We start from the raw sequence: 12,106 nt of genomic DNA, 5'->3' as shown, positions 1-12,106 counted from the left end.
TTTTAAACATTCCTTGTGCTGGAGGAGGGTCACCCTGGGGTTTACACCCTGCATTCCCAAAGCACTGCAGGAACACCACAGCCCCGGCCTTCCCACCCTTCCCAGGCAGGGGCACGTGCAGGACATGCCCATGAGGATACAGGATTTCAGCTCTCTGGGATATGGGATCTCAGAGCTCTGTCTCACATTGGCTGCACCCACCCTACACACAATCCCCCTTCTCATGGTCCCCCCCCCCCCCCCCCCCCCCCCCCCCCATTCTTGTGGCCTGGGGATGTTTGAAGTCACAACCATGACCTTCCAAGCCCACCTGGTCCTTTCCAGAAAGGCTGGGCTACTGGATTCCCCCCGGGCTGGGATAATAATGTCCCTCCTGGGAGCAGGAGCACCTGGAGCTCAGCCCCTCCCAGGACAGACAAGGGTGAGCCCCAAGGAAGAGCAGGAGCACCAGGCTCTGTGAGGCTTTCACCCACTGGCAATTAAAGGAGCTCGGGGTAATGGGGCCCAATTATGGCATTTACCTGTAAAATTGTAGTGCTCTGGCCCACAAACCCTGCAAATAAACCACTGCTGCCAAACCAGAAACAATCACAGCTGGCATTTGTCACCACTTTCATTCCAAGTGACAAAAAAATAAATGAAGGCAAGGTGGACAGCACTTACTGACTCACAAGAAAAGCAGTCCCAGAACACTTAAAATGTTTTTATTCTAAATTGCCAACAAGAACCTTGACAGAACTTGACAGAATTTTAAAAGAATCCCAATTTTGCACAACTTCCCCTATTTAAAATCACCCATTTCTTCACCTCCCCCCCTTAAAACCCATCACCCCTTCCAAAGGGTTCTGCTGCTGTTTCCCAATCTCTGGAGGAAACAGAAACAGCTTCCCAGATCATCACCTGCTATTTGACAGGTGGAACAACAGAGACTTGCCAATTTTTGTGTTTTTCCTGTTCAGGGGGTGTTAACAGGGCCTGGGTTTGAGTAGGAAAGGTTTCTGAGTCCCTGTAAATTAATCAGTCTATTTATTTAATAAAAGTAACCAAAGTCACCAACTGAAGGTAAATTTAAAAAATCACTTGAGGAAAACCTCTGGCAACCAAGGACAGTTTCACATGTCCAAACGTTGCAAGAAACATGTTATGCAGCAAAAGCCAAGTGTAGAGAGTCCTGCCACCAGGTCCAGAGCAGGTCTGTCATCCACAGGAGCTCTCCTGTCCCAGACAGGGAGGCACTTCCTGCTGGGAAAGCACCTTCCAGAGGGATGAGATGTTAATACTCCGAATTCTGGAAAGGACAAGATACATTTTTGGCATGAGATGGTGAAAGACACAGCAATTTCCCCCACTCCCCCAAGGGACAGTGGCCCTTGCAGAGGCAGCACTTGTCCCCTTGGCAACAAGGCTTATTCAGCCCAACCCTGTGGTGAGTGCACAGCCCCTGCCTGTGCAGGAGCAGTGCCTGCAGTGCCCTCAGAGCACTGGCTGAAGCTGCTCCCAGTGGGAATCAGGACAATCATTCCTCAAAGTATCTTTAAGCTGTTGCTTTGCTGCTACTGGCAACTAATAGTCAGCGTGATTTCAGCACTGGACACTTCCACACAGGAAGCTCCTTCCCAGGTGGAATTTGAGAGCTTTTCCCCCCAGTAGTGCTGGTTTAAGCAGCCTCAGTTCTGGCTTAGCTGGGCCTGACAGTGAGCAGAGCACAAAGCAAGGAAAGTTTGGTTTAAGTCAGGGGGAGGGTGCAGGGTGAAAGGGGATGATGGAGATGATGTGGAGGGGCTTGTTTAGAGAGACAGAGCCAACATGGCCAGGGAGTGGTGCTGCCTTAACTTGGATCACAGGAATGGAGGGCTGGGAAGGACAGGGAAGAGAGAACACACAACACAGGATGCATCCAAGAAAGCACACAGAGGATGATCTAAGGAGTAGATTCCCTCAGAAGCTGCTCTCAAGAGGCAGGTGTTCAATACAACCCCTCCTGTCCATGGGAGACACAAAGCAGCAGAGATTGCAGGAGCTGCCCCAGCTCTGGAGGTGACACAGGTCAGTACTCACAGCCCTGCAGGACACAGTGTACGGGAGGGTCTCAGGGGCCCTCATCCTCGAGGGCAGGGAGTTGGTCTGGCCACTGGTGGTGCTGCAATGGAGAGACTTTGGTTACTCCTCAAAATGCACTGGGTCACATTTCTGCATCTTCCCACAGCAGGGCTGTGGGGGATGGTGCTGAGGAGAGCTGTCTATGCTCCAAACACTCAAAGGGTTTCCAAAAAGTCCCAGAGGTGGAAGCAGACAGAGCTGCTGTCAGTCCTGATGGAAGGGGAGGACATTATGGGTGAGCTCATAGAGAACTTGGAGCTGCCATGAGCAGGACTTTGCTGAACCTTAAAGGAACCCACTGTTGGATTAACCTTGAACTATCTCTGGCAGCTCTGGTGGTGCCACCACATCCCACACCCAGCCCATGATCCCGATCCACTGGTGGAGCAGCAAAACCAGCCACAACAGCTCCTTCTGTTCCCAGCTGGGCACTGAGCTCTGAGCTCCCCCAGCCCAAACTGGGATTACACTTTGCAAAGGGCAGGAGGGGAGGATTCTGCAAACACAGGGCTCAACACCAGCACACCTGGCCAGGCCCCAGGTCCCACCTGCCAGGCTCCAGGAGCTCCCAAGGACTCACAGGGACCACAAGGTGCCAGCACCTTTCTCCCCTGCACACTGGCCAGACATCCATCAGTTCCTGCACACAGGACAAGGAAGAGCACCCTGCCACAGGCACACATGAGCAGTATCTGTGCTCCTGAGGGCTTCCTTCTCTGGTACAGACCAGGCACAGGAGAAAGCAGGTCCCACTGAACCAGCAGCCCAAGAATACTGGCTGTCCAGCATCCCTCCTCCCAGGGTTGTACAGCAGCAAAGGCAGCTCCTGCCCAGCATCCAGGCAGGAGCTGGGAGGAGGCTGCAATGTTCCTCTAAACAAACACTGCTTTGTTTGCAATCAAACTCGAATTCCCTACCTGTTTATGGCAGAATTGGGCACACCCCAAACAAAAGCAGACTTAGAAGTCTCCGACACCTCTGTGAAGGGAAACAGATGTTGTGGCTCAGAACCAAGAAACTCCAGCAACCACTGTCAGATTATTGGCTTAAATGGCTTCCCACTGCCAGAGGGCAAGGTTAGATTGGGAATCAGGAGGAAATTCTTCCCTGTGAGGGTGGGGAGGCCCTGGCACAGGTTGCCCAGAGAAGCTGTGACTGCCCCAGCCCTAAAAGTGTCCAAGGCCAGGTTGGAGGGGGCTTGGAGCAACTTGGGCTAGTGGAAGGTGTCCCTGCCCATGCCAGGGGGTAGGACTGGATCTTCAAGGTCCCTTCCAACCCAAACCATTCTGGGATTCTGCAATCAGGAATCTGTCATATTTCTACAACTTCAAGAGGAAGGAAAAGTTGATCTATGATGGATGTGTTTGCTGCCATTTAACTGAGGAACTCAAAGAGTTATCTATCATGTTTCCATTGCCATCACTGCACATATGGTACAAAAGCTTATACGGGAGGAGGGGATGCTTGGAAATCCCTCTCTATGGCAGCATTTTGGACAGTTCTCCAGAGCAAGACAAGCCTGCTGGGTGGAGAGATCCATATTTTTAGGAATGAGCATAACCAAGGTGTCCTACAAGGGAGACCTGAGTGAGCAGCATCCCTGGCCTCCTGGAGGACAGGACCAGAGAGGAGGCAGCAGTGTGGCACAGGTCCTCACCTGTTTCCCAGTCTTCATCACATGGAGGTGCCTGCCACGTGCTCCCATCCTTCACCTGCTCCTGGGGGGGCTCACAGAACCTACTTACTTGGGGAAGAGAGAAAACACAGTGACCTCCAGTCCTTAAATCCATGGAAGCTCTGGCTCCAGCTGTGACATATCCTTTGATTGCAGAGGAAGCCCTGCCCAAGGCAAACAGGTTGGGGACAGCCAGGGACTGAGCTGAAATCCAGCAACTTTGAGTTTGCCTTTTTCAAGGAACAAGAGAAGACTCTGCTCCCTGGAACTCTGAGCAGGAATGCTGGAGCGAAGGGGAAAGCTGCTGCCATGGATGCAGGCATCACTGCTGGCCTCAGTGCAGCTCTACAGAAGATAAAAAACTTCTGTCTGCTCCGTAGTGTGGCAGGAGTTACAGGGAGATCAGCCCTGAAGGAAGAAGGGCCCATCCTTGTGGTCATTAAAGCATCCCAGCTCCTGCCAGAGGCACTTCCTGCATGGCTTTTAGTAAAACCTTTCTATTCAACAAGCCTGGTAACAAAATATGTGCAAGGCCTACTCAGAGCATCTCAAGAAACTTTTTAAGAAACCCAAGCACATAAGATCAACTTTCTCCAAGGCTGCCGTGTCACACAGAACTATAGACAACAGTTTGAATCCCACTTTTTGGTTATTCCACAATTTATCCTTACACCAAGAAACCTCAGTCCCCAGGGTGAGCAGACACCTGGGAGCAGGGGGGGTTCTCTCACCTACATCTTGCTCCATGAGGGCTTGGTCGCTGCAGTTCATGATGTGGTTGCTGAGGTCGCCCCGAGGCACCAGGTGACGAGCGTTGAACGGGCACGTGGCCAATTTCTTTGCAATTTCTGGGTTGCTCTGGGCAAGGGAAAAAATCAAAATCATCTGCCACATCACTTGTAAGTTCACTTATCTCTTGTTAATCCATAGGGCAAAAAAGCCACTGGGATATTTGTGGTGTTGCTTTAAAAAAATATAAGCCTAAAGAAGAAATCACAACGTCAGACGCTCCCTAAAAACCCACGGGGATTGTTCTTCCAAACACAAGTCGCTGAGCCATGTTTGACTGAAGTGGAACAGACCCTCAGTCAACTCCCTCCAGTTTTCTGGTGATAGGGCTGCAAGGGGTTTAAAGCACAAATTTTAAAGCCATCAGGGGAGAGACATTAGGCAAAGGTAATCCATTCAGATGTATTTTAAATAAGCAGGCACGAAGGCAGAGAAACTCCCTAAACCTTTCAGAACAGCCAAGGAGTTGGCAGTTTCCACCTGGATTCTCATTCAACAACTTCATCCCAAGCACCAGTTCTAGTGGCAGAGCTCAGCTGTCACTACAGCAAATTATCTCCTCCAAGTGATAGAGGCTTTACCGGGAAATTAGGGTGGGAGAGCTGGGGGGGTTCACCTGGAGAAAAGAAGGCTGCAGGGACACTTGAGAGCCCCTTGCAGGGCCTAAAGGGGCTCCAGGAGAGCTGGGGAGGGACTTGGGACAAGGGATGGAGGGACAGGACACAGGGAATGGCTTCCCACTGCCAGAGGGATGGGATATTGGGAAGAAATCCTTCCCTGGCACAGGTTGCCCTGAGAAGCTGTGGCTGCCCCTGGATCCCTGGAAGTGTCCAAGGCCAGGTTGGACGGGGCTTGGAGCAACCTGGGCTGGTGGAAGGTGTCCCTGCCCATGGCAGGGGGTGGGACTGGATGAACTTCAAGGTCCCTTCCAACCCAAACCATTCCATGACTGCAGGATTCTAACACAGTTCAAGCCAAGAGGATCCAACTTGCTCTGTTGGATCTTGCAGTGTCCCCTTTGGGGCAGGGCTGTGTCCTGCACAGAGCCATGGGGGGCTGAGGGAAGGGGAGGCATTAACTGGATTTTATGCATAAGGTATGCAAAGGTAGCTCAACAAACCTGTCCCAAGCCAAAGGGACAATCTCCACCCACATGTTTACCACTGTGGCATCTTCAGATGGATAACCCAAAGCGCTTCTTCTGCTAATTACTCAGACACCAACTGTGTCTGCTTGGTGATCACTGTCTCACCTCATCCTCCTAACCAGGAAAGTTGTCAAAACTCTCTGCTCATCAGTCAGGACAAAACCAACCTGCATGAACATTTACTTGCCAACACTGTTCACCCAGCTCACATGCACTCTCTTGCCAAAATCTGCAGGGGCTCAACAAGAAAATTTCAGCCCTCCTGAATGCTTGGTACTTGCCACTTACCTCTGCCCCCACTTCCACTAGTTAATTAATATTTTTAGGGCTCTAGTTCCACCAAAATGATTTAATTGTATTGATACCAGGACACAGAGCCTACAACTGCACCTTAACTGGAAGGCACAGCACTGCTCTACTGGTTTAAAAACACACTGGCAAACCTAAAAAGGGACAATCAGATTTCCAAAGGTCTCAGGAAAAACACAAAGCTCAGGAAGGTTTAAAGAAACCCAACCATGAGGACAACAGAGAAGGAATGCTTCCTGTGAAATTACTTGTATTCAAATTCCAGATAAAAGACAGAGAGGGGAATAAACCTCTCCAAATGTGCTGAGCCCAGGACATGCAGTTTGTGCCAGATGCCCATGAAACAGTTATCAGCAAAACAAAACTCCTCAGCCCTGCTGTGCAGCTGCATTCCCAGCACTGGAAGAATGAACTGCAACATCCCAGACCTCCTGCTCTGAGGAGTCAAGAGGGGTGCACAGAACTGTGACTGAGTCCTCTCTCCAACTGAAAGTGGAAAAACGTATCTGACCTCACTGAGCTGCTGGAAGGGACCAGAATCTGAACTAACCATGAGCAATCTCTGTCTCCTTCCAACAGAGCCAGACTGGTCTTGTGTGAATTAATGGGTGCCTGAAGCTGTTACTAAACAAATCATGAAGTTCTATGAAATAAAGGCTAACCAAGGCTGTTTGTCAGGAACTGCAGCAGGAATGAGAACACACAGGGCACGTTTCCATGCCCAGAATCCCCAGCCCCTGCCCAGCTCACCTCCTTACACTTCACAAGGTGGTAGGGAAAGCGGCAGGCTCGGATCTGATGCTGTTTGACAAAGGGACACTGGATCAACCTCTCTGGGTCCAACAAATCTGATGGAACAGAACACAGGGAAAAGCACCTGGTTACAAAGACAGGAATCACTGACACAGTGAAGTGGGGAAAAAAACCCTCACCCCACCACATCAGGGTTGTGGTCTGACAGAGTCAAACCAGTTGCTCTTAGTTTGAAACCACTCATTAAGGCAGGCACCTGACTTGCATAAGCAAATTAATTAAATGCAGAGTTTTCATGACTGGAACATCAATCAAAACAGAGGAGAGTCAGTAGCACTGAGTGTAACTTTTTCAGTTCCCTTATTGGGAAGGAAAGCACCCTAACTCCAAGGGAAAGCCAGGAGCACTTTTCCAGCTCTCCTAGAGGAGGATCAGTGGGATCACAACACACCCACCAGCACCTTCAGGAGCTGAACCAAATTTTTTTCCATCAACAGCTCATTTTGCTGGAGGAAGAACAGTAGGCAACTGAGTTTCATTTCAGAGGAAGCCCAACATGGTTCACGTCACTCAGAATGAAGTTTTTAATATGTCATGTAATAATTTAGGAGCTGAGGAGTTACTAAACCAGTAAAACTACTGAAGAATCAAAGCACTGAACAGTGAAGCAGTGTGACTCCACACATATATTTTTGTCTATAAAATATATTAAAATGTAAACATTAATAAAACCTCACACTTTCCATATTCTCAGTGAGGAGGAGGTAGCCAGAAAGAGACATGGGATACAACAGCAGGGAGCCAGACCAGGCTGCTCCATTCTTTCTGGTCTGCCACTCTTGTTGCTCAGGCTTTTAGGACATTTAGGATTTGATTATGCAAGAGGTAAAACAGCTCTAAGTTTCCATGTGGGCTGTGCTGCTGCCTCTGAGCACCTCACCTGTATCAGCCCCTCAGGGCAGCTGAGAACCAAATTGCCTTTGCACTGGCCCAGCTGCCCCTGGAAGAGCAACCACAAGTGGCTTTGTCACCGAAAAATAAAATAAAACTCTCTAACACGGTAATTTCAGTATTAGAAAGCGGGTATTTATTTTGGCACAGGGTGCTCGGGGAATACTCCTCCTAACACACCGGTTTATACCTATGGAACTAATACATACTCATCAGAACTCATAGGTATGTGCTAAACGCTCCCGAGAATTCTTTTACATATTTAAATCACTTCTCGGAACTCATTTACATTAGAGTAGGGGCCTTTTGAGGGTCTTTGGGGAACATCCCGTTCCTCCAATTATCCTTTTCAGGTCACAAACCTCTTAAGCACAGTTTGTCTCCTTGAACATATTCCAACTGTGTGTTCCAGCCACGAAACACCGTCTTATCAGCACAGTCTTTGTTCCCACGGCTAAAATAGCCACTTCTACACATTAACCACTGATATATATATATATCTGATATCAGATATACATTATTTATCCCTGATAAGCAATCACAGGATTGAGCACTGTCTGTCAAAGGAATTCATAAGATTAAAGCGGGCACAGTCTTTATTCCCGGGGCTAAAATATCACTGATAGATATATGATATCAGATATATATTATTTATCACTGCTCATCACAGGATTAAGTACTGTCTGTTAAAGTTAAAGGAATCTACAAGACTAAGCACTGTTTGTCACAGATTTTTCTAAGTTTCTCTCTGTGAACTGGCTCCACATCAGACCTGACCGAGCGCGTCGGGAGGGAAGAGAAGGGGACACCCAAAGCCCAACCAGCCCCAGAACCGTCCCGGGCAGGTGAGCAGACACAATTTACAGGCGGCTGAAGCGAGCAGAGGCACCACAGCGATGACCCGTGCATTGGGGTCCCTGTCCCCGTGCCCACTGCATGGAAACAAATCCACAGCAACCCCCGGCCCGCCTGGAGCCCCCGGTGGGAGCCGCTTCACTGCCCCCTTCCTGCCGGCCGGACCCCACCGGCACCGGACTGGAATAACCGAGGGAGAGCCCGCGGGAGTGAATCCCATCCCGGCTCGGGCACTGGGGTGGAGACAGCCCGCGCCCTCATGGCGCCTCTCCGGGCCCTGCCCGCAGCCGACTGCCCCCCGCGTGCCTCCCCCGGGCAGACCCTGAGCTCACCCGTGTCCTCCTGCAGGTCCATGGCGGCTCCGTGTGTCCGCTCCCAGCCCGGCTGTGTATCTACGGCGCTCCCGCCGCTCCGCCCTCCCCTTCCCGCCAGGCCGCGGTTGCCGGGGCAACGCCGCCATGAGGGCCGGCCCGGCCCGGCCCCGCGGGAGGGGGGCGGCGTGAGCTGTGCAGCCCAAAGACACGAGTTCGCGTACAATGGGTCACGTTCGGGGTGCTGTTGTTTTTAACTGGACCAGCTGCACGCTCAGGCGCTGGCTGTGAACTGATCCTGGGCGTCCTTTGAGTCAGAATCATCAAGGTTGGAAGAGACCTTTAAGATCATCCAGTCTGGCTGTCACCATCATCCGATCCCCCAGGGATCAGTGTTGGGCCCAGTTCTGTTTAATATCTTTATTGATGATTTAGATGAGGGGATGGAGTCCACCATCAGCAAATTTGCAGATGACACCAAGCTGGGGGGGAGTGTTGATCAGCTGGAAGGCAGGAGGGCTCTGCAGAGGGACCTGGACAGGCTGGAGAGTTGGGCTGATTCCAACGGGATGAGGTTCAACAAGGCCAAGTGCCGGGTCCTGCACTTTGGCCACAACAACCCCCTGCAGCGCTACAGGCTGGGACAGAGTGGCTGGAGAGCAGCCAGGCAGGAAGGGAGCTGGGAGTGTGGATTGACAGGAAGCTGAACATGAGCCAGAGTGGCCAGGTGGCCAGGTGGCCAAGAAGGCCAATGGATCCTGGCCTGGCTCAGGAAATGTGGCAGCAGGAGCAGGGAAGTGATTGTTGCCCTGGACTCAGCGCTGGTGAGGCCACCCCTGGAGTGCTGTGTCCAGTTCTGGGCCCCTCAGCTCCAGAAGGACATGGAGGGGCTGGAGCAGGTCCAGAGAAGAGCAACAAGGCTGGGGAAGGGACTGGAGCACAAGTGCTGTGAGGAGAGGCTGAGGGAGCTGGGGGTGTTGAGCCTGGAGAAGAGAAGGCTCAAGGGAGACCTGACAGGAGGCTGTAGCCAGGTGGGGTCAGTCTCTTCTCCCAGGAAGCAGCAGTAGGACAAGAGGGCTCAATCTTAAGCTGTGCCAGGGGAGGTTTAGGTGGGGTATTAGAAAGAAATTCTTTACAGAGAGGGTAATCAGCCATTGGAATGGGCTGCCCAGGGAAGTGGTGGATTCTCCGTCCCTGGAGGTGTTTAAAATGAGACTGGATGTGGCATCAGTGCCATGGTCTGGGAACCACAGTGGTTGTGGATCAAGGGTTGGACTTGATCTCAGAGGTCCTTTCCAACCCAGCTGATTCTGTGATTCTATGAAAGTTGTCAGGAAGAAATCCAACCCTCCAACACTACCTCTGAAGTGTTAGTGAGCCAGGCATTACTTTATTCTGGCCAGAGATAGGTAGTGAATCATCCCAGTCACATAGATCCCTTTCAAGACTTTTCACGTATTTATACATTTTAGCAAACAAATTAACATTCATTGGTCCTAATTTGCACAATTCTCATAATTTAATTAGTATTCTATCATTCACTGGCTAATTTGGTCAACATTCTTTGGTCCTCTTATCATTCTTCCTTAGACAGTCTCCAACTCTCAGGGTGTAATGTCTTTGCTAATCCCCTCTGTACCTTCTGGTTACTCCAACACGTCTTTGAAGGACCATAAATTTAAGACCCTAGATGTTCAATCCTCAACTCCCTCAAGCTTCGTTTATTGAAGCTTATCAGTGCTAGTTCAGAGAAACTCAAAGCTTCGGTGATTTAAAGATCAAATTGACAAGAGTCTGTAAGAAAAAAAAAAAAAAGAACCCAGCTAACTGCTACCATTAATTAAAATTTTAGGAAAGTGATATCATTTCCAACACAACTGTCCACCCAGTACTGCCACTATAACCCCTAAACCACATCAGCCAGACACCTCTTGAACACTTCCAGGAATGGTGACCCCACCACCTCCCTGGGCAACCTAATCATGAGCCTGACCTCCTGAACAGTGAAAACATGTTTTTTCTAATATCTAGTGTGAATCTGCCCTGTCTCAGCTTAAGGCCATTTGCCGTGGGCCTCTCACTTGCTGGCATGGTAGAAGACTGGACCCCCTCACTACAATGGCCCGTCAGGGACATCAGGGAGTTTTAGAGAGTGAGAAGGTCCTCCCTGAGCCTCCTCCTGTCCAGACTAAACAAAGCCAGCTCCCTCGGCTGCTCCTCATAAGACAATTTATTTTGGCTGGAGTGGAGTTGATTCCCTCAGTAATTTCCCAGTAGCTGGCACAGTGCTGTGCTTTGGTGTTGGTATGAGAAGGACATTGATAATGTTGCCCACAAAAATTGGACTTGTTGCATGCTGGATTTGTGCCAATAAGTACACACTCCAGAGGAACACTGATTATTTATTTCAGAACTGCCTAAGCCTGGGTGCTCAGTGGTATCCCACAAGTCAAGCACAGCAACTATCAAAACTTTTTACTGTTTATACATTTTAGAAAACAAAGGAATTAGTGTTCATTGGCTACAAGTTACATAGTTCTCTTATTAATTACTATTCTATCATTTATTGCTTAATGATTCTCTCATTCTTGTGTTTTTGGGTCAGTGGGTTTCTTGGGTAGGTGGTCAGGATCTACCCCTGCCAGAATTACCCTTTACCCAGCTGGAGCTGATTTCGGCACAGTTGCTGAGTTGGCTTTATTAGTTTCTTCTTTATCTTAGGAGTTCTGCCAAATTTCTGTGGGATGTAAATCCTGCATTCTTTGTGCCCCCTATCAGTGGTACGTCCTTCTTCCCAAGCTTTGTTAACCTCCCCCTAAGTCTGAGATCACTGAAGCATGTCCAGCCCTAAACCTTAACAAGGCAACTCTAACAACAAATAATTTTTCAAACACCCGGACATCACTTGTAGCTTGTTGACTTCCTTCTGTTTCTTGGATTAAATCTCCCTTCTTGTTGATTAGGCTTGAAAGTATTACAAAGATCAAACACTACAGAACATCCTCTCTTAAGAAAATTTTACATGTCCCACATTTTACAACAATAACACACTGATGGTTTGGGTGCTCAGTCGTGTTTATCCCATGTCTGGGGCTGTTCTCATTCCCGGGAGCACCAGAAGCCAAAGCAGGAGATAGGAGGGTTCAGCCTCCTGCAGAGGCTGCAACTCTGTGAGATCAGAGCAGCTCCTGCCTGCATGGGCAAGGAAAAAGACCT

General features: G+C 49.8%; 2 protein-coding genes across 2 annotated transcripts in view; one reads left to right on the top strand and one right to left on the bottom strand.

Annotated features, from left to right (window-relative positions):
* Positions 1-688: 688 nt before the first annotated feature.
* Positions 689-9,047, bottom strand: GTSF1 (gametocyte specific factor 1). The gene is made up of 7 exons (XM_032711567.1): positions 8,912-9,047; positions 6,771-6,868; positions 4,507-4,633; positions 3,758-3,844; positions 3,018-3,078; positions 2,059-2,140; positions 689-1,288 (listed from the first exon to the last, which is right to left on the bottom strand). The coding sequence occupies exons 1-7, from the start codon at positions 8,931-8,933 to the stop codon at positions 1,274-1,276; spliced, it is 492 nt and encodes a 163-aa protein (XP_032567458.1). The 5' UTR covers positions 8,934-9,047; the 3' UTR covers positions 689-1,273.
* The window catches only part of LOC116798884 (feather keratin Cos1-1/Cos1-3/Cos2-1-like), a 10,615-nt gene continuing 6,993 nt past the window's right edge, over positions 8,485-12,106 (top strand). Inside the window, exon 1 of the mRNA XM_032711575.1 lies at positions 8,485-8,569. The gene's annotated coding sequence lies outside the window, so the exon portion shown is untranslated. The remainder of the gene's footprint in view (positions 8,570-12,106) is intronic.

Source organism: Chiroxiphia lanceolata, chromosome 26 (genome assembly GCF_009829145.1).
Source record: "Chiroxiphia lanceolata isolate bChiLan1 chromosome 26, bChiLan1.pri, whole genome shotgun sequence".
Classification (NCBI taxonomy): Eukaryota; Metazoa; Chordata; class Aves; order Passeriformes; family Pipridae; genus Chiroxiphia; species Chiroxiphia lanceolata.
Note: the sequence above shows the minus strand (reverse complement) of the source record. Positions and strands in the feature narration are given on the sequence as shown.